At 48.2% G+C, this 20,077-nt stretch overlaps 2 protein-coding genes and 1 long non-coding RNA gene across 6 annotated transcripts in view; 2 read left to right on the top strand and 1 right to left on the bottom strand.

The window, feature by feature from the left end:
• The window catches only part of SLC22A23 (solute carrier family 22 member 23), a 99,085-nt gene extending 94,255 nt beyond the window's left edge, over nt 1-4,830 (top strand). For both annotated transcript variants that reach the window (XM_035316545.1, XM_035316546.1), the window contains one exon: nt 821-4,830. In XM_035316545.1, the coding sequence (XP_035172436.1) occupies nt 821-1,178 (358 nt within the window). In that variant the 3' untranslated portion in view covers nt 1,179-4,830. The remainder of the gene's footprint in view (nt 1-820) is intronic.
• A 1,388-nt stretch (nt 4,831-6,218) lies between these two features.
• Nucleotides 6,219-11,300, bottom strand: PSMG4 (proteasome assembly chaperone 4). Its single transcript, XM_035316547.1, has 3 exons — nt 11,117-11,300; nt 10,955-11,030; nt 6,219-6,834 (listed from the first exon to the last, which is right to left on the bottom strand). The coding sequence occupies exons 1-3, from the start codon at nt 11,273-11,275 to the stop codon at nt 6,713-6,715; spliced, it is 357 nt and encodes a 118-aa protein (XP_035172438.1). The 5' UTR covers nt 11,276-11,300; the 3' UTR covers nt 6,219-6,712.
• Nucleotides 11,301-12,429: 1,129 nt separating this feature from the next.
• Nucleotides 12,430-18,200, top strand: LOC118163170. Of its 3 annotated transcripts, XR_004748887.1 has the most exons (4): nt 12,691-12,779; nt 12,878-12,945; nt 13,034-15,806; nt 15,969-18,200. It is a non-coding gene; the product is annotated as an uncharacterized LOC118163170 (long non-coding RNA). The 3 variants fall into 3 exon arrangements; XR_004748888.1 differs by lacking the exons at nt 12,691-12,779; nt 15,969-18,200 and adding an exon at nt 12,430-12,514 and having other exon boundaries at nt 13,034-15,531; XR_004748886.1 differs by lacking the exon at nt 15,969-18,200 and having other exon boundaries at nt 12,691-12,773; nt 13,034-15,521.
• The last annotated feature ends 1,877 nt before the right edge of the window (nt 18,201-20,077 follow it).

The raw sequence follows: 20,077 nt of genomic DNA, 5'->3' as shown, positions 1-20,077 counted from the left end.
TTGATACAGCTCCCTATTTACAACTTAAACATTTCACCAGGGTTAACCTTTCTGTTGCCCCTTGATGTGGTATGCAAATGCACAAGAAAAGCAAGAGCGAAGTGTGGGACCTACCACAGCTCGTACAGTGAGTCAGGAGGAGGCCTCAGAAGTGAATCTCAAACTCTTGACTTGTTCTCCTGTTCTAACCACTAGCTATGTTACCTTTTTTTTTTCTTTTTTTTTCTGAAAATGATGCATGCTGGTACAACGTCAGTGGGTTGAGAGGTTCCAGCCCCAACGTGTTTTGCAGGGAAGATGTTTCAGTGCTCAGTGTTTGGTATAGCAGATCAAGGCAGTGGTCTGTGAAGTCTGATCTCCTGCCTCTGCTGCCAGGTACTTCAGAGGCAGCCAAAATTGACTCCTGCACTTACCGCTTCCTGGTGTGTCTCGTCTAAGCTGGATGCGAAGCAAAATCTGGTTTTCCCTTGTTGAATGTGAGAACACTTGGAAATAGGAATATTTTAGAGGGCTGTCTACGTACTCGCACCTTACAGCTTGCTTCTCTTCTCCTTACGTGGGTGCAGTTACATGGGTGTGAAGAGAGATTTGGGTGAGTGCAGCTGTTTTCCACACACAGGCAGTAATGATCTACAACAGCAAAGCAACTCCCTCCTGGGACAATTGCCCAGCATGACAGCCATGAGCAAAGCAGGTTTACCTCAGAGATTTCGGAGCCCAGGTGCCAAAGTCACTTGCCAAACAGGATAGTCTGGGGTCCCAAGGCATTTGGGTGTTTTTCCAGCGCAGGGCCAGGCTCTCACCTCCGTTGTGTTTGCAGGGGAGGCGGGCTGGGGCTGGTGCTGGCCAGCGCGGGCTTCGGCCGCCTTACCGCCCCCATCATGGAGCTGCACAACCAGAAAGGCTACTTCCTCCACCACGTCATCTTCGCCTGCTGTACGCTCATCTGCATCATCTGCATCCTGCTGCTGCCGGAGAGCAAGAACCAGAACCTGCCCGAGAACATCCCGGACGGGGAGCACTACACCCGGCAGCCCCTCCTGCCGCACAAGAAAGGGGAGCAGCCCCTGCTCCTGACAAACTCTGAACTCAAGGACTACTCGGGCCTCCACGACTCGGCAGCTGTGAGCGATGGCATCTCTGAGAACACCACTGCCAACGGGATGAAGCCTACGTAACTGTAACTGGGTGGATTTTCACCTCTTTTTTTTTCCCCTTTTGTTTTGTTTTTCCTTCTCCTCTTTCTTTTTATTTTATTTGATGCTGTTGTGCAGGAAGAGCAGACCTTTGGGCAAAGGTGTTTTGCACAGGTTTTACAAACCAGTGACGGAGCAGACGCAGACTTGGGAGAATTCAACTCTGCTGCTAAAGCGACTTGTAGGAATTGTCAACGTTTGTGCAGATGGCTCTTGAAAAAATTATGGGGGAAAATAACTCATCTGAGAAAAGACCTGGCTGGAGGTAGCCCTTCAGAACTCTTTTTTTTTTCCTGCCATTAAATACATATATTTATTTTGATTTGTTCTCAAGAAGCACTTTATTTCCTTTTCCTTTCATAGATCACAAAAACAAAGCCATCTTATTACAAGAGGTGCAGCCATTCCAAGAAAGAAACCATGGGGAGGGTTGTTTTTTTGTTTCATTTTTGTGTTTCTTTAAAGGAAGGAGGTATCACTGCAAAGTTGAATTGACTGAAATTTAGACTTGTGCAACGTTGTTCTGCCTGTCCAGAAAGTCAAAGCGCCCAGGTTGCCTGCTGTGTTTGTATACACCAAAAAAAATAATAATAATAATCAAAGCAAAACCTGTTGTGACTCAAACTCTGACTGCATTTTAGGCAGATTATGTTTCTATTTATAGCCCATGTGCGTTTAAAAGTTACTTTTCTTTTCCTCATCTAATGCAGTGAAGAAAATCCTACCCAAACAAGCTGATTTTTCAGTGAGAATCAGCCTTACGCATTTTAAGATTCCATTAATACATTCTAGACTGTTCCTGCTGGTGTTTAAATATTGATGTAGATGATGTAAATGATTTGACCAATGATGCAAAAATTAGTTTTGTCGAGAGTGGCTGTAATTACCAGGAGGCCTAGAATCTATGATTGACAGCTCCAGGAGAAGAGCATGAACCAGCAGGGACAAAAAGTAAGGAGCATTGGCTATGGTCTGTACTTTTTATTTCCAGAGGCAGCACAGCTGGGATTCCCTCTCCTGGGAAATGAGCATCCTGGCATTGCCCTACCTGTTTTTAAAACCAGAGTTTTTGTTACCTATTTAAGAGGACAAAATTTTTAAGTGACTGTCAGAAAGGAATGAATTGATAACCTGTGAATAATGATTTAAGGTTTCTTGTTGGCCGTCTTGGGTCTTTTAGAGATGGTTTCTGGTTCTGACCCAAGAATACATGGTGAACTCACCTGTATTTCCCTCCTTCCCCAGCTGCTCTTGTAGGATTTTCTTTCAGTTTTTTTTAAAAAAATAAATTTCAATTGGATCGATTCCACTCTATGATAAGCAAAGCAAACAACCAATTTTTCGTGTATCGTACAGGTGGTACTTTGATAACGGCCACTTGACTTCTCTCCTCCAGTCCCCAAACCAGCTCTTTGCTTCGGCCATTGGCTTTCGGTTCTCACCGTGGGATGACTGTGAGGATCTTGTTCAATGCAAGGACTTTGTAAACGAACGGATTTCTTGCATTGTAGTTAACCTCCCTCCCCTCCCTCCCTCTTTTCCTTTTTCACTCAGGCCATCCATTTGTGATTGCTCAGTAGTGCGGACATTTGAACAAACAGAGCAGCAGGATGTCGATGTTGTATTGCGTGTCCATATGATTGCCACTATGTTTGATGTAAAACTTCCATTCACAAGCATGGGAAGCGCTCATTTGCACTTTCCTCCTCTACCTGCCCTGCCCCTTCCTCCTTTGCTGTATATATATATAGTCTTCTAACTACTGTACCTAACAATTTCCATCCTCCATTAGGCTGCCAATGTCCTCTTACAGTCCCCAGTAAATCAGAGAGATGCTCCCAGGCGGGTGCTGAGGTACGTAGCACGTCTCAGACGCTGCCAAGCACAGGAGGACAGGTAGACCTGCAGAAGCGACGGAGACTGTCGTGTTCAGGATAGCGATGTTGTCCTAACGCTGCTATTTTTTGTACAGAGGATGTGGACGTTTGGGTTCTTCCTGAGCCCGGTAAGAAACACTGGACCAGTTGATGGTAATTTTGCCCAAAGTTACCCTACTGTTTTTTCACCTTTGCTAGGCTTGCTTGTTACACTTCGGTTTTATTGCCCAGCTTGAGAGCGGCCATTTCCCTCTTTCTGTTCTGTGCTGAGACTTCCGTGATCCGTGCTCACCTAAGAAAAAACAAACAAACAAGGCCTTTCAAGTCCACGCAGTATCCACGTGCCAAATTCGTGCAATACCTTTTGCCTTCGATACCAGATGCTTGTGGCAAGCCACACACGTTGGGGGGAAAAAAGGAGGGTTCACAAGGAAAACTGGCAGAGCAGAACAGGTCTTAACGGAGGAGGAAAAGGTCTCTGTGCGTGTGCACTCAAGCTGCAGTACGGCTATAGCGGCCCCTTCACAAGCCTACTGAACTGGCTGCTTCCAGCACCGCTGGTGGTCCCGGTGTGCTGTTGTCCACAGCACTTTATCGTTTCCTATTCTGGTGTTTGCTCTCTGATGACAGGCGGGCCCAGGGAAGAGAATGGTTGTTTATAAACGTATCAACATTTATAATATAAACACACTAGGTGACAGGAACACTTGGCTTTTTTTTTCTTTTTTTTTAAATAATTTCTTATGAAATTGACTTGATTTGCTGCTTTTTTTTTTTTTCCTCTGGTCTGAAACCAGGTACTGATCTCCTGCAATGTGGGGAGCTCCAACGTCTCGCGCTGGTCTGGCCCTCCGCCTCTGTCATGACAATAAAACACAAAATCGGTAGCTTATCTTGCTGAAAAGTTGAATAACTGTTTCCTTATGTTATGTTTGTTTGTTTGTTTCTCCCCACACACACCCACAGCTGAAAAGCTTTTTAAGTGTGGGAGAGCTCTCTGAGGAGGGGACAGGCGCTCAGCGTGGCAGCAGGGCAGAAACAAAACGCCCGGCTGCTCACCGTGCTCTGCGTCGGGACGGTGCTCCACACACCGGCCAGGCCGTCGGCTCCTCCATCGTCTCTCCTCTGTAGCCATCGCTGGGAACTGCTTTCCTCCGACGGCCATTTCTGGCCACCACGGCCGAGGAAGCCCTCGGAGCGGTCCTGTCCATGTTGGTCTTTTTCTGTGAACCTTCAGTAACCTCTAAGTCCACCTGTGGATTTTTTTTTCTTACGGTTTAGCATTTAAGGGCTTTCTTCCTTCTTTGTTACTTCAAACAAAAGTGTGAAAGTGACATTATGCTTGATCTGGTTTTCTTTCCTTTTAAGATTTCTGTGATGCTGTTGTTGCCAGACACACTGCAAACGGATAACGACAGTGTGGGGAAAGCTGTCGTCTGTTTGGGGGTGTTTTGTGGCAACTCCCAGCGGGTTCCATCTGATTTACCTTGCAGTTTTGGTGAGCCTGCTTTTTTTGTGTTTCTTTTGTTTGATTGATTGTGTTGTGTTGTGTTTTTGTTTTGTTTTGTTTTCATGGAAGTATTTTGCTTAACTGTTGCCACTTCCTGGAGCCAAACACTAAAGGTCACCAAATTGGAAGCAGAAGTGCCATTAAACGAACTCTGTGAATGTCAAGTCAAGTTGCGCCTGTAGCTGGCACATAAGACAACGCTATTAAGTGGGGGATGATCTCCCCCACTGTAAGTTTTTTTTTTAAAAAAATGACAAACCTCATTTTAAATGTATTGTGTAAAACGTTTTGGGAAAGGAGTAACAGTGTGTAATGTCTAGTGGGTGAGAGTTCCCTCCCCATTTCGGTTTCTGATGAAGTTTTAAAGAATCGTATTACTGTATGTTTTGAACATGAATAGTCTGGTGGTGCTTCCTCATAGCACAAGCTTAAATTGAGTACTGAAAACAGTCTTACAAGCTAAGTGTCTGCATGATGTTACATCTGTTGTACCTACTGAAAAACTTTGTATGTAAATGTACAGAATAAAAAGATGTTGTCCCATCAGTTCGTTTTCCTTGGTCTGTCTCCCTCACCGTGATTTTTGGTGAGCCCTCCACAAGCAGCACTGCCCTCCTCTACAAACGGAACAAACCGATGTTTAATCGGGCTAATTAAATCAACACACTGATTTGCAGCTAATTATCCTTTACGTTCAGTTACGGAAGAACAGTTGACTCTCCTTCCTGAGCTGTACAAATTAAGATCTCCTCCACCAGTTGCTTTTTGCTACTTGCACTGTCAGCTGTGCCTGTCAGGTAAGAAAGGGCCCAGTGCTCCCCTGTCAAATCCGCAATGTTGATGGTACCTCTACAGCCCTGGCTGTTCAAAACCCCTTCAGAGACAGCAAGAGACCGGCTGTAATTGGGGGTCGTGCATCAGCAACCTTTGGTTACAGTTCTTAATCGCTGCTAATGGGGCCACGAGAAGGTAAGTGCAGAACATTTTTCTGTAGGGGGTTAGGACAGTTGTCTGCAATGAGGTGGCCACAACGAGGTGGCCCAGCGGCAGCATTACTGTTTTTCATCTGTATCAGAAGCTTGGCTGAGTCAGCTTGCCATAAAAAAACAACAACTGGATTTGCTTATCAGGTTGCTGTGCTCAGCATTCTTCCAAATTGCTGTGAGTAATAGAGGCTACTCTCAGTAGCACAGCACGTAGTGGTGGTTGCAAATGGTCACTACGCCATTGGCTTTATAGTGGGTTTGAGTTTTGCTGTTGGGTTTTTTTTTGCAGTTAGTTTTTAACTGCCATTTTTGTTGGACAAAATAGCACAGGGATCGGCCTTTGAAAGGATATCCTACCCCAAAGCCAGTCTAGAGCTGTAGCAACAGGCTGCTTTGCAGTGGTGGTGGTACTGACTGCTCTGATTGTTCTAATGAGTATGTTCAACTTATACACCCCGTGTTTTCTAGCAGCCCAAGTCTTACCTACTGCTCCAGAAGTCCAGCTGTGCATTTTTCTTCTATATAGGCCTTTGCTGTTGTACAGAAAATTCTTTGTTGAAAACCTTCTAGTGTTCCCAGTGTCCAAGAGATGGAAGGAACCCCAGTGTTTAGCGCTAGTATTACAACCAACAGTAACAAAACTGATAGAGCAAGGTAATGATCATTTTATGTTATAGCTGTTCAATACAAAAACCACATGGTTCCATTTCTAATACTCAGCATTCCTACTAATAGCATTGTTCTCCTCTGAAACAAAAAGACAATGCTCTGTGGTACCCTTATAGGTTTTCATCTGAACGAGTAAAAGCTGCTGTACTGTGTTCAATACTAATATGTGGTAAATCAGTCCTACTGCTGGGATTTGGCACTGATTTCCCACTGATTTCACTGCATGAAGGCCAGACGCTGCACGCGCTTCTATGATGATGTTACTGCGTGGCAGCATGCTTCTGTTCCATTTAACAGAGTAGTAAGTTTGGAAAAAGAGAATTCCAGCTTCAGTTGTACTTAGGTCCAGCTACATTTAATAACAAATGCAAATTCAATCAGAGCAACACAAAGTAAGTATACTAAATGTCAGTGTGAAAAGTGCACTCACTTTTTCTGAAACAAAACCTTAAATTCTTTTACAATGATGGAAAGTCAGAACTTCTCGGGAAACGCCATCATTTCTTCTTTGATCCTGTTTTCTATGAGTAAGGTGAAATTGCTGTCCGTGTTTTGAAGATTGTAGCTGACAAATATCTGTTTTTTGGTCTTCCTGGCTAAAACACAAAACAGAGTATTCAGGTACAGTTTGCTCTTGTATAAAAGTGATGAAAGTATTCTAAAAGGCCACCATGCAGATTTTCACACCATCTCAACTCCTCCCACGCTGGACCCAGTCATAAATGAACAGCAGAACAAGCACCCAAGCATTGGCACGTTGGGCAATGTGAGCCACGCGTGTCACTGAAGTGAGCAATATAAGCATGGTGACTATGAACGAGATTTTGGGTTGATGCAAAAGCTACTAGTTGCTGGAAAGACTCCCAGTGACTTTCTTGGATTTTGGACAAGTCTTAAATCAGAGCATAGTTTAAGTGAAACAACAGACTACCCCAATTTCATCACCAAAATTTGGTTTATGCAGTGGTAAGTCGGTGCTATGAAAAACAGAGGGAAAGTCAACAAGAAAATGATTAGGCCACAATTAAAGTTTGTTGTTGTTGTTTTTTAATTATGAACCTCCTAAAAAGGCCCCTGAAAGCGTGCATCACTTTTGTCTGAGCCTCCCGTCAATTATTTTGTTTCCTGTAACCATTACTTACATGGTGCCTGTGAACACCCCAGGATGCCGGAGAGCATTTTGGACATCACAAAACTAATCAGAATTTCCAGGCTACTGTACTGGTAGCTACCTAGAGAGAGGTGCTATAAAATCAAGAGCTGTCTTCCGTGACAGAACTAATTAACAGTGACAAAAACAATGTCCACTGGGGCGGGAAGACTTAATTATCAGTGTGAAATAGGTAACATAAAGAAGCATTTTATAAGTAAAATGGACTCCTACTCAGATTTTACCATTACAATATATCTGTTTTGAAGCTCCTAATACACTGCAAAAACTAAGCTTTGTGAAGAATGCAAGCACCACAGGAGAGAGGTAGGCACTAGGTTTAAAGTGAGATGGGTAAAATAAGAGACAAAAATGCTATTTGGGTCACAAGATACTCCTGGCAGGGAGTAAACTGGGAGCTGACAGTCTCAAAGAGAAATCAGGCTGTTCTGCTGAATATTCAGAAACATCACCTGAATTTAAAAATCGGAAATAAAGACACTAGAACGTGTAATATATTTTTTAAAACTAGAAAGCTAGCTTCAGAAAACGTATGTATATTTAAAATACATATCTAATATGTAATTATAATATATAATATGTAATTATATATATAAACTACAGTTAAACTACTCCTTGGAGGTGTTTTAATTACACAGATCGATTTATTACCATTTTCTGTTCTAACAGGCTACCAGCTTTCCCGCTTAGTACATAGAGGAAACCCCAGTGACCTGCTTCTGAAATTCAAGGACTCGTTTGCCTTTTGAGACTTGGCACTACGAAATGCTAATATATTGCAACATGTTGCCACAATAGCAAAAAGATAGTGCTTGGCACCAGATTTTGTGGTATAAAGCAGCATGTTTTGTAAGCACTAGTGCTTCATCATTATACCCGAAGTGCCGTGTTAATTCTGAACTAATTAATGCCATTATTCGCTCTTAATAAGCCTGCAGCATAAGCTGCAGTGTCAAAACTCAGCTTCTGGATAATGTTTGTGTAAGATCCGTCTCAGTCTTTGAGATGAAGCATCCTTGGCAGCCCACTGCCCGGGACACTGAGGGGCCAGAGGCACCACAGCAGCACACTCGCTCCCACGAAGCGATGGAAGGAGCAAAGACCCACATCCAAGCTTGAGGAAGTCAGGCAGAAGTTTATAGACCCTTTGCGCCAACTGGGAGACAACAGTGCCCAGCTGGGAAAGACTCAAAGAAAAGCTTCTGGTGATGTCCATCAAGGTCTTGCCAGCCCCTACAGAGGGAAGATGAAGATGTGGCACTAGTCAGCAGCCACTGGCTGAAAGCCCTGTGACTTCAGGACATGCAGGTAAGGGAGGCACAAAAAGGGCACTAAACGCACGAGGCTTTGCCTAGAAGTGGGTTTCTCCACCCTCCAGGAAATATTTAGGATTCAGGTTTCTCAATTATTTAAATACGTCTCGTGGTAGAGCAAGCAGTTAGGGTGGTGGGAAGCAGTCCCTGCACCTGATACAGACAGAAATAGGTAGAAAGAGGAACAGGAACACAGCAAATGTGCCTGCAGCAGTGGGGAAAATAAATAAATAAATGAAGAAATTTGGGAAAAGATGGAGCCAGTGCACTAAATGCAACTGTTCTGTATAGGAACCCTATCAGACTACAAAGAAAATAAGGGGAGGATGCGCATACAGTGATACATAGAAGCACTGAAACTCCTGCTCCAGGGAAGGAAACCTGGCTCTGCAGGAACAAAATGCGGGTGATAGAATGTAACTGGAAAGCACAAGGAATAGTAATACTTGCCTCCAGGTGGCATTGTGTGCTACTTAAATCAGTGCCTGCCAAGAGCAGAATGGAAGCAGCACAGAAAAAAATGGTGACAGCATGAAGAGAAAAAAACCAAAGCTATTGCCTGCCTGAAGGTTACCACATGGCAGGGTGGTTAAAAAGGCTACCTCAGAAACACAGCTGTGGGTCAGATTTGGCTGTGAATAGCAATCTCTGATATTACAGTAGTTGTGGGAGTACTGAGGACTTCATTTCCTGGGGGAAAGCTAAACAGCAGTAAATGCCACGCCTGGTATTTCTATTCAGGATAGAAGACAGATTTCTTTACCACACTTTGTGAAACAAAGAAGATACAGAGATGCTTAGTGATGATCTTGCAGTGGTTTGGGGAAAATAATTGTGGCCTAAGTGGCCGTAAGCTGACTTGGCCCACGTTAAATTGCTGGATTGACTAAAGCAAGCCTAAAATCTATGGTGCACGAATCAGAAAGATTTAATTATCTTCTCAAAATTAAGTTAGCAAATGTGATCAGGTGAAGAGGAAGCACGTGACTAGCCAAAGGCAGAAGTGTGTTACTGACTTTCCAACCAAAAGTGAAAAAGGTCAGTAGGCCTTCCTCAATATAGTACACCGTAAGCAGGAGAGAATGGGTAACAACAGGATCTGTAAAGAATAAAAATGGGACTGACTAGCAAGGAAAACTGCAACTATGAGGTTAGCAGGCACAGATACAGAGGAACAGTGACCAAAAGCCTAGCTGGGCACAGAAAGCTTAAAACAAAAAATGAAAGATACTTGTACTTAAGGCATCGAACAGAAAGAAGATACAAAGGTGCGTTATGTTCTGAGGATAAAGAGTAACTGAGGTCCCAGTACCAAGCAACTAGTGCCAGCTATCACTAACAAAGACAAGGTATGTGAAACTAGTAAATGTAAATGAAGAAAGAATCTTAAAAAAAAAAGCAAAAGTTAGACCAATTACTGGAAAATGTGACCCATCCTAAAATACTGAGAGAACTAACATAAGACATGACAAGTTATTACAAGTTCTAGCTACGAAATCTGAAATGAACCTTTTGCAAGCGACAATAGCACAGGAGCAGGTGGAAATAACCCGCAGAGCTGAGACCTGTTAGCTGCACAAATCTCAGAGCAAGACCTGCAAGAAACCAGTCTGTACAAGCAGGAGGGCAAAGGGAAAGTGAAATGAAACTGTAACACTTTATCCAATGATAACAGCGTCTGACTACATTTTTGCTAACTGAGGTCTTAAGGCTAATGCAATGACTGCACATAAAGAAATTATGTTGCACGGTACCCTCTGGAGATTTTAAAGTGGAAATCACTGACTCTGGCAACAAAGAGCTGCCAGAGGTAGAGCCTACTACAGTGACTGTTAGAAGATATCAGGATGAGGAAGGGGCACTAGCGCTGTGTTTCTTGTTGAGCAACCCTTTTTTATGCGTGTGTACGAGTGGCCGCGGAGATGTAGGTGTGGGCTCATGAAACCGCCTGACGATGCAGACTGCTGACACGCTGCCTGCCATGCAGATCCGGATCAGGAGGAAGAACTACACGGCTCCTTGGGCTGGAACAAGAGAAGCGAGATGAAGGCGAGCAGCGCATCCCCCTGCGTTTTAAAAACCCGGCGGCGAGCGCCGCAGCCAGCCGTTCACCCCCCCCCCCCAGGGCTGCAAGCTGCCTCCGGGCCGCCTCCCCCGACCCCCAAAAGCCCCCCGGGAGCCCCGGGCTCGGTGATTTGGGGCTGCTCCAGCCCCTTCGGCCGCCCCACGTACCCAGGCGCTGCGCCAGGCAGGCGGAGGCGGTGTCCGAGGGGTCCCCGAGCAGCGACGTGGACACGGGCACGCCGTCCTGCGGGCAGAGCACACGGCTTGCGAGGGCCGTCCCCGCGGCCACCGGCGGACGGGGACGGAGGGGACGGGGATGCGGATGCTCACCCGGGGGCTGCACATGGCCACGGCCAGGCTGGCCAGGGCGGGCGCGGCGCCCACCCAGAGGAAGAGCGAGTCCCGCAGCCGCATGGCGTGGAAGTGCACCCGCTGCTCGCCCAGCCGACCGCTGAAGTCGTGCAGGACGATGCCGCCCGCCGCCTCCATCCCACAGGCCCCGGCAGGCCGCGCCGGGCAGCGCCCGCCCCGCACGGCACACGGGGAGGCGGGCACCGGCGGAGCGCCGCCCTCGGCCCGGCCCCGGCCCCGGCCCCGGCGAGGAGGCGGCAGCGCCGGCCCCGGGCCGCCAGGCGGCGGGGTAGGCCGCAGGCCCCTCCTGGGGTGGTTGCTGTGCGGGGGGGGGGCGATCAGCTCCCCCTCGGGAACCAGCGAGTTGGCGACGACTTCGTTTTTATTAATTGTCGTTTTATTTTTAAGCAGGGCTTCCCCTTCTCCAGTGACACTTGTATCTCCAGACGTCCATTTTTTTTTCGTTCCCGAACGCTAAGGCACCACATCAAAGAACCAGGAATAAAAAATAAGCAAACAATAAAATATAAATAAAACAAAAAATCATCGCTCGTCTTACCCATCCTCCTGCGCCTCTCCCAGCGCACACCCACGGACAGAGCCCTCCGCCCTGCTCCCATCTGCCTGTGCCGCCGCCGCCGCTGCTGCAGCAGCGCTAAACCCAGCCGGCAGCTCAGCCTGGCTCAGCGGCCATCCACGAGCAGGATCAGCCCGCGGCCACCTCCTCTGCCCTCCATTTGTCCCTTGCTGCTCACACAAGCTGTCACGGCAGACTCGGGCTACGCCGCAGCACGTTTGCTGGTCCTCGGCCTGCCCAAACCCTTTGTCTCCACGTGGGTTGGCCTCCAAATGGTGGCCGCAGAAGCCGGGGCTGGTGTTCCTGCTCCAGGAGCAGCCTCCGCCTGTCCCAGCGGCATGCTGAGGACTGACATTTAGCCCTCAGCAACTGCAGGGAGCAGGCAAACTGGTGACAAAGCTGCCTCGGAAGGGGCCAAGTGCTGTTTGTGTGCTCCTGGCAGGCTCCAAGCACTTCCCTTTGTGTCACGTTCCTCTTTCTGCAGCCATAGACTTGCTCTGCCTTCAGAGGCGGGGTACATCTATTATCTGAACCAGGGAAATCTGTCAGAAGTACTGCAGAAAATATTTTTATTTTATTTAAAAAGAGGCACTGGGTATTTCTACCAGGAGCCAGACAGGTCTTGGTGGTGAGGTTCCTGTGATTAACCATCTGCAGGTGATGGAAATTTGCCCCAGGCTACCTTTATCAGGGAAGAGAAATAAGCAATTGAGGGCACAGTTCATCTAAGCTGCCTTAGATCTCTTCTGAGTGAGGAGAAGCATTCCCCTCCTACGTGTTTTCCATCAGCTACAAGAAAGGTTAGGGTGAAAAGTAAGATTCTCATAGCCTTGTGGACAGGTTTACGTGCATTGATAAATCCTTCTCTAGATGTTCGGGGCTAGTTTCTCAGCTGCATCTGGGCAGAGTTAGCTCTGTAGAGTCTTAGTAGAGGATCCAGTCTAACAAAGCTCTAGTCTAGAATATCCCTTCCCCCTTTGTATGCTAGTTATATGTTTTAATGACCTGCTGGATTGAGGTGGGAGTTCACCGATTTCTTCCCTGGTGTTACCACATCAAGTACAGGTTTCTTTTGTTGCTTCCAAGACTGTCTACAGACTTACTCCTCCCTGGGGGTAACAGCACCTCTTTTGTCATGCTCTGATCTTCTTTTTCTTTATCAGGACTCCCTTCAGGCGTGAGGAGCACTAGTAGCTTCCATTAGGAGCCTAAGACCTGCAGACCTCTGAGGGTAAGTCTTGGGGCTCCTCTGCACGTATACAGTTCTATGTATTTAACTCTTTTTGTGAAATGTAGCTGCTCTCTGTAAATCACACGAGGTCTGCGTTCAAGCTCACAAGAGGAATAGCATTCATCTGGCAAGTCCAATGGGGGGGTAAGCATTTCCATTTGTAGTGCACTTGTGGAGAGCGCGCGGAGCTGTGCAGAACCAGACCATCAAGTGTGAAATGTATTTCCTAATTAAAGCACGGCAAGGCCATCAGAGCCCCTGCAAAATTAGGGTGGAAAGTGATCCAGCAGCAAAGGAAGCCTCGTACATTTCCTTTAATGCTTTCATCTTTATTCTGTGGCTGTGAAAGCCGAGCTCATTATAGTCAGACTTATTTGTCAGGTACAAGGCTAGAAAGAGTATAAACTGCTGTGAGACACCGGATAGCAGATCAATGAAAAAGTGAAGATTCTGCAGCAAAAGTGCTGCATGTGTACATGGATACACTTATCCTCCTGCTGAGATGAGGTCCGAGCCCCAGGAGTGCGGTTTAAAGGCAAGCACTTCTACGCTCCTTTTTCTTCTCCGAAATTTATGTTGCCCGTGGGAGCTACCAGATCCTAGACCCTGGCTCTGCAGCCTCTCCTCTTATTCAGCTCTAAGCCAGGAGTAAATCTTCCTGCTAACTCAAGAGTGAGTAGATGCACGTAATTATGAGCTGGGATGTCACTGAGAAAAGGAAATGATTTCTGATTCAGAAATGCATCCTGCAGTTTTGCTTCTGCATAAGCATGAATTTGACATGTGAGAAAGCAATTGACCATTAATATGTATTGGTGAAGGCTGTGATGTCTCGGAATGTTGCAGGTTTCTCAATTTGTTGCTCTTCTGCAGAGGAGTAAATGTCTGATAATTAAAGGCAAAGGAAGCATCCCAGCTTGGAGCCAGGCTGCTCCAACAGTGGCAGCTCCAGGCTTCGGGGGGGGTGCTAGGTGTTGACTTGGAAAATCATTTTGTGTGAACTTCCTTCAGTGGCGTGGGTGTCTTAAGGGCTTTTCCTCTTCCTATACCATTAGGAAACCTGGGTAGCTGATTTTTTTTGGTCACTTTTGGATTATTTTTTTCAGTGGGACAGATCCTCTGATGTAGCTGGCCATGTCACTGTGCCAGTCTAATGGAAGTCAACATAAAGCTAGCGCAAGCAGGCTAGAAAGGGAGAAGTGCCTCTGCTTACACTGTTGCCATCTGAACCAACTTTAGGTGGGGCTGCCCCAATCCTGCTTTCCAGGCCTCATGTGATGCAATGGTGAGTCAGTCTGGTGAGCTACATTGGTCAAAAGCTACTCTTTTGTTAGCCAGATCAGCTCCTAGAGGAACAGGAGCTGAGGGAGGGGAAGCAGCAGCTAAAGGGGGGCGTTTGGCTGTAATGAAATCCTCCCAGAATATCCTACCGTAGTATTTGCTTCACCTGAGGTCTCAAAACTCTTCTGTCAAGTGCTGGTCAAGCCTGTTTTATGGACCCATAAAGGATACCAAAAAGAGAATTCAAGGTCAGCATTTGAAATTGTTGCAGAAAATAGAGCAAAGTCACAGAGATCTTAAGGGGGAGTGCACCAAGCTCATATTATGAATCTCATGTTCCAAAGCAATATCAAAGCTTGCTCCTCCCTGAAAAGATCATGTCTGCAAAAGCACACGTAAGCAAATGCAAAATTTAGATGCACGAGCAACTGCGTGCCTGTGATAGCAGCTCTGCTAACGCTATCACAACGGCTATAAAATCCCCCTGGTGCCAGGGTCTTGGGCGCATCTGTTGATGCCTAGATGGGCATTGCCTAAGGAAATCCAGTTCCTGATTGCGAAAAGGCTTAAGGTAGCAGCTTTTCTTCCTTTGTGGGGTTGTTAAACTCAGCTGCGGACATCTCTGATGGGGCGGGCGAGGCCTGGGATGCAGATGGCACAGTGATCCTCTGACCAGCAGCTTGCCATGATCCTCCGTGCAGCGTCCGGGTCCAGAAATCAGATTTCATGCCTGCCTGGCACGGTGGCCTTATGCAAATGCCTCCCACTCTCTGCTTTGCTTCATTCATCTGCAGAGTGGAAGGGTATGATAATCCCTGACTATCTCCCTGCAGTTGAATGAACGTCTGGATAAAGCAGCTCTTGAGAACCTTTCTGAGCACGGAGTAGATTTCTGCTGTTATAAAAAGAAAGCGCTTCATTCTGTTGTTATATGAGTCACTGGAGGAACTCGTCGTAGATCTGTCGGAGTACTCGAGAAGCACGGGTCCGTAGCTGCTGGACGGGAGGCACTAACACAGAGTGACTCACTGCCCCCCTCAGGGACAAGAAGAGGTTTCGCAGTCAGATGGAAATTGTGTTTTATAAGCAGATAGAATTCTTCACCGTGGAGAAATCCCAAACAGCTCACAAACACTGACTGCGGCGTGTAAAAGATGTACTGAGTTTTTTGCAGATGCTGTTACATACCTGTGACGGGGCCAGGAAGGGACTTGGAAGAAAGGGCATTTAAGCCTAATGGAAATGAGCTTCTGAAAGGCTAAGAAAAAAGGGGGTAGAGGGTGGGGGGAAGGCGGCATGGAAAAATGTTTTCCCTTACATAGATAAATTTAGATGCCTAGATCCGCCGTGACATACAGCACACCTGATGGATCCTGCTATTTTTCTGTCCTTGGGCCATGTAGCAAGACCAAGGCTCAGCATGCAACATCCTCGGGATGCTACGTGATTGAATCCAGTGAGGCTGTGAGTTCGCTACAGCCCCCGAGTGCAGGGGCTGACTTCTCAGATCCTGTGGAGTTATTTCCTAGCCTTGGAAATCCCTGACTCGACATGCAGTGCTGGCAGCCCTATAACCAGAGGTTTGTCTGAGATTCAAGCTGCTTTTGGTGATGAATGAAACTCTTTCTCTCAGAAGACGGTTTGCTATTGCCGCAACCGCGCTTCTGGCCTCTTCCCTGTCTCCCTGGGTACTTTTCCTTTGCTGAGGGCAGAATTTCCATGAATCCTCTTTTCCTCCTTAGACTGGGCCTGGGGCTTAATAGCGTCCATCAGCTGAGGCCTGCAGGTTTGGCTGGACATGTCTGCGTGCAGCTTCCCCCTCTCTCAAGCATGCCAGCAAGTGCCTGCGTCTCAGTCTGGTTCCCCAAACAGTCGCTCTCTTTCATTACTTCTTACAGTAATGCCACGGCCTTTCAAGTTTTCCATTTTCAAGCAAAACCAGCTGGACAAAATCAGCTTTGGTTATTTTGCTTCCTCCTCCCCGGGCAAGGAGCAGAGCTGGCAGGCCTGGCACTGTCCCCTGGCAGCCCTCGAGTGTTTGCTCAGAGGCAGGCTGTCTGCAGCCGGGCTCTTCTCTCCACTTTTCCCTCTTGCCCTGTTGAATATGGGGCTCTAACACCAAGAGCAAACATCCCAAGCAGTAGCTCAGTATTTGTAAGTCATATCAGAGGTGCGTCTGATTTCCTAGCAGGAGTATGTCAAACAGCTACCGCTGGCACCTAGCCAGCCTGTCTGAATGTATATTACAGGGTATAACCTTCAGGAAAAAGTGCTTTGGTGGCTGGTCTCCGATCTCTGGGGTTATAAATAAAATAATTTAGCACTACCTCTGTAAAAGCGGAGTGAATCCAAAGAAGAGGGGAGTGTTAGCTGTTGGTCTGACGACAGAACAGATCAAATAACTAAGCTGTTACCCACTATTCTAGCAAATATTACCACAGCTCCTTTACTGTGTTTTCAGTCTAGGAGGATCCCAACAGGCTGAAGATTTGCCTTTAAAAAGTCAGTGTCCCAGCCTTGAACAGCAACTGAAAACATCCTTCCCTGCTGCCTCTTGGAAAGCATGAGAAGTCATCACCCTTCCCACCTGGCTGCTTGTTGGAGAGAGCTGGGATGGTGCCTTTCCCCCAGGGCTGAGGGCAAATGCACCCACTGAGTGCCATAAAGCACACATTTATCTTGTATTGCTCAGAAGGCAAGCAAAAATTGGGTGAGCATGATCCCCAGACTATGCAGTGAACTGTAAATAGGAAAATCTGGGGAGAAAGGACAAAGGAATTCACAGCATTTGGGAATAATGCCTTTCCTTAGCAGATTTGGGATCTGAGCCAGGCTCTACCAAAATCAATTGAAAAAACACCTGCTGGCTTCTGTGAGCTGAGGATGAGATTTCTAGTAATGAACCTTGCTTATCGCTCACCCAGAGCACTGCAGTGGGGCTGGTGGAGATGTGCCCTCAGCCCCAAAATGCCTGCACGTGTACAGCTGGGCAGGGGGGCTGTGGCAGTGCAAGGGCTGGAAGCAGCACCTTCACCTGCCGCCCGCTCCACTTCAGCAAGGAGGCCTCCGGCTTTAATAAAGCGAGTGATCAAAGCCTTTGTTTAAGTCCTGCTGTTGGGAGAAAGGCGACGCTGCCTCCCAAAAAGCACAGCAAAGCCTCGTGTGGCTGCCCCAAATCCTGCTTTTCTCAGCTGCAAATTCCTGCCACCCCGATTTTCTCCCTCCAGCCTAACGCAGGAGAACAACTGATGCTGCAGAGCGAGAAATCTTCCCGAGCAGACATTTTATTTTCCTGTAAACCGGAGATTTAACATACAGGAGTGATCTGGGGCCATTTTTTTTTTCTTCAGCCCCCGAAACATTATTTTTTAGCCTTCTGAAAGATGCATATCGGAGGCACCTGAGAGCAGCCAAGGCAGCTGGCTGGTAAGATCTCTCCAACCCGTTTGCACAGCCCTGCTTTTTCCAGGGAGAGAGAAAGCGTTAACGAGTTGACAGCACGCTTCCTTGCAGCAAGCAGCGCTGCTCTCCGCAATGCTGCTGCAGGGAGGAGAGAGCAGGGTGGTGGCAGAAGACCTTGAAAAACGCTTTGTTCAGCCCAGTTGCAGAGCTGCCTGCTTCGGTACGATACCAAGCCCTAGCTGCCCAAACAGGCAGCGGATTAAGTAGGAGCCTGAGTCCCGTAGCGACGTGGGGCAGTGTGTTGCTCTTAGATTTTCAAGGGTGAGCGTCCTTGAGGTGGAAAGAAATGTTTAAACAAGAAGGCTGGAAGCAGAAGGGAGTATTTCCTAGGCATGTGGATTGTGTGTCGCTGTGGCTCCGGATTACGACCTGGTGGCTGCAAATGAAGCCCCAGCAGTGCTTTCGCCCTTCGATGCTGCAGTTTGCAGCCAGGTTCTCAAACTATGCAAATGTCCCCGATCTCGGTTCAGACTGCATAGAAAAAACTGCTTAGGACAAAAAAAGGACTGAGACCAGATCTCAAGAATAACTCAGACTAGCGAGTGAATATTTTCTTTCATCCCTCGCTCTTTTGCATTCAGTGAATTTGTTCCACATTGCTGTAGAAACAGCTGCATCAGCACCAGCGCCCAGGCTGAAGCCTAATTAATATTTATGCCCAGAGAGCTGTGCACAGAGCTAAAATCCCCTCGCAGCCATTGGGTAGGGGACCGCGGCATCCAAACAGCATCTTGCCATGTTTGGTGTCCATGCAACCAGATTTATTAGAGCACAGATCAATTTCTCATCAGCACTCCTGCGCCATCTCAGGAAAAGCTCTGCCCTTCGCCTCCTGCCTGCTCTTTGCTTCTAACTGGTCCATGATTTCCTAATTAGGGACACCACCTTTCATCTCCCTTTTGCCTTTCTGTGCTTTACATTCTCATCTAGCACGTAAGGCTGGAGACACTGCTAGGTTCTCCAGTTGCCCAGTGCTCCTGTAAGGGCATACCTGTGAGCTCAGACAAGAGTGGGGACGAGCTTACGGGGAGGGTGACACTGAGCACAGAGCCTTCTCCTGCTTCCTGCCCTTTCCCACCAGCCAGCACAGGTTGGCTCAGATGCCCAGCAATGGTGAACTGCATCCATACAAAATGTTCCCTCGGCGCGGGCACGGCCCCGAAATCCTCCCGAATGCACCCGGGGACCTCCCTGGTGCCTGCCTGAGTTGCAGCGCATGCTGTGGGGGAGCAAAATGCAGCCCTGAATAACAAAGGGGCTGCCCTACGCCTGGCCTGCGGTGCAGGACCTGAACCTGCAAGGGTCCAAACTTCTCTTTTTTGTGTGCTTCAGCATCGCCCCCCTCGAGATAAGAAAATATAGGTGGTGTTGGGGGCTGGGGCGTAACTTCAGGCCTTTAAATCATTCGCATCGAGCTGAGAGGAGCCCCTAGAATAGGACATGGGCCGTGGGATGTGGACCATGGGAAATCAGCCCCGGGAGGGAAAACGTTGTGGGTTTCTTTTTGTTCCTCTCCTTTTTGCCGCGCAGCCTGCTTCTGCCACCGGGCCGGTTGCCCGGGGAACTGCCGAGGGTGGCATCCAGCCCGGGCGGCCTCGGAGCCCCCGGCTGCCCCGCACGGGGGTGCGAGACAAGCGCTGGGGGAGGGAGCCGGGCAGCGGGAAGGGGCGGCCGGGCAGCTCGGTTCCCGGAGGGAATTGCAAAATCAACCGCGCTGGCCCCGTGGGGAGCGCTCCGCTGCGACAGCGTGCACCTTGCGCCCGCCCGAAGGCTCCCCGGGTTACCGGGGGGGGGGTTCAGTGCACGGCCGGGGGGCTTGCAGGGGTCTTTGGAAAAGGAAGGACCTGCTTTCCCCCCCTCGTCCCCCAGGAACACGAACTGTTTCTTTTAGAAATGGCTCTTTTGGAAATAACCTTTCTCATAACCTTTTTTTTTTTTTCCCGTCCTTTTTTTCCTCCATCCAGTCTCAGCACCTCCGCATGGGACATATATATTGGGATTCCACCCCCCACCCCCATAATAAAAAATCAATAAAAACGTGAATTTAGCTTAGGAAGCAGAAGCTGGGCTGGGTTCCTTTCTTCTGGCGTTAACCATCTGCTTTCCTTCCACCGGGTTCTAAAATGGCTTCCGTGGAACCCTGCGGCGGCCGGCTACGGCGCTGAGGAGGGCGAGCGGGACCAGCCGCCCGCTGCCACCCCCACGGGTCCCGCGGTAAAACCGCGGCCGTGCGGCACCGGGCAGCGGGACACGGCCCCGGCACCTGCCGGGCTGCGGCCGCGCCTTTGTCCCCGGGGCGGCGGCGGCAGGGCGGGGAGGCCCCGCCCCCAGCCCCGCCCCCTCCGCCTCCCATTGGCTGCTGGCGCTCAGTAAGCCGCCGCACGTCAGA

This window comes from Oxyura jamaicensis, chromosome 2 (genome assembly GCF_011077185.1).
Source record: "Oxyura jamaicensis isolate SHBP4307 breed ruddy duck chromosome 2, BPBGC_Ojam_1.0, whole genome shotgun sequence".
NCBI lineage: Eukaryota > Metazoa > Chordata > Aves > Anseriformes > Anatidae > Oxyura > Oxyura jamaicensis.
The sequence above is the reverse complement of the archived record's forward strand: the minus strand, read 5'-3'. Positions and strand labels throughout refer to the sequence as shown.

What these genes read in the sequence shown, in the direction of transcription:
- PSMG4 (XM_035316547.1), bottom strand. Translation starts at nt 11,275, where the DNA reads ATGGAGGCGGCGGGCGGCATCGTCCTGCACGACTTCAGCGGTCGGCTG. An exon ending in TGGCCATGTGCAGCCCCCGG is followed by an intron (nt 11,031 to 11,116) that starts GTGAGCATCCGC and finishes CTCTGCCCGCAG; the next exon opens with GACGGCGTGCCCGTGTCCAC. An exon ending in CTGCCTGGCGCAGCGCCTGG is followed by an intron (nt 6,835 to 10,954) that starts GTACGTGGGGCG and finishes TTTGTGTTTTAG; the next exon opens with CCAGGAAGACCAAAAAACAG.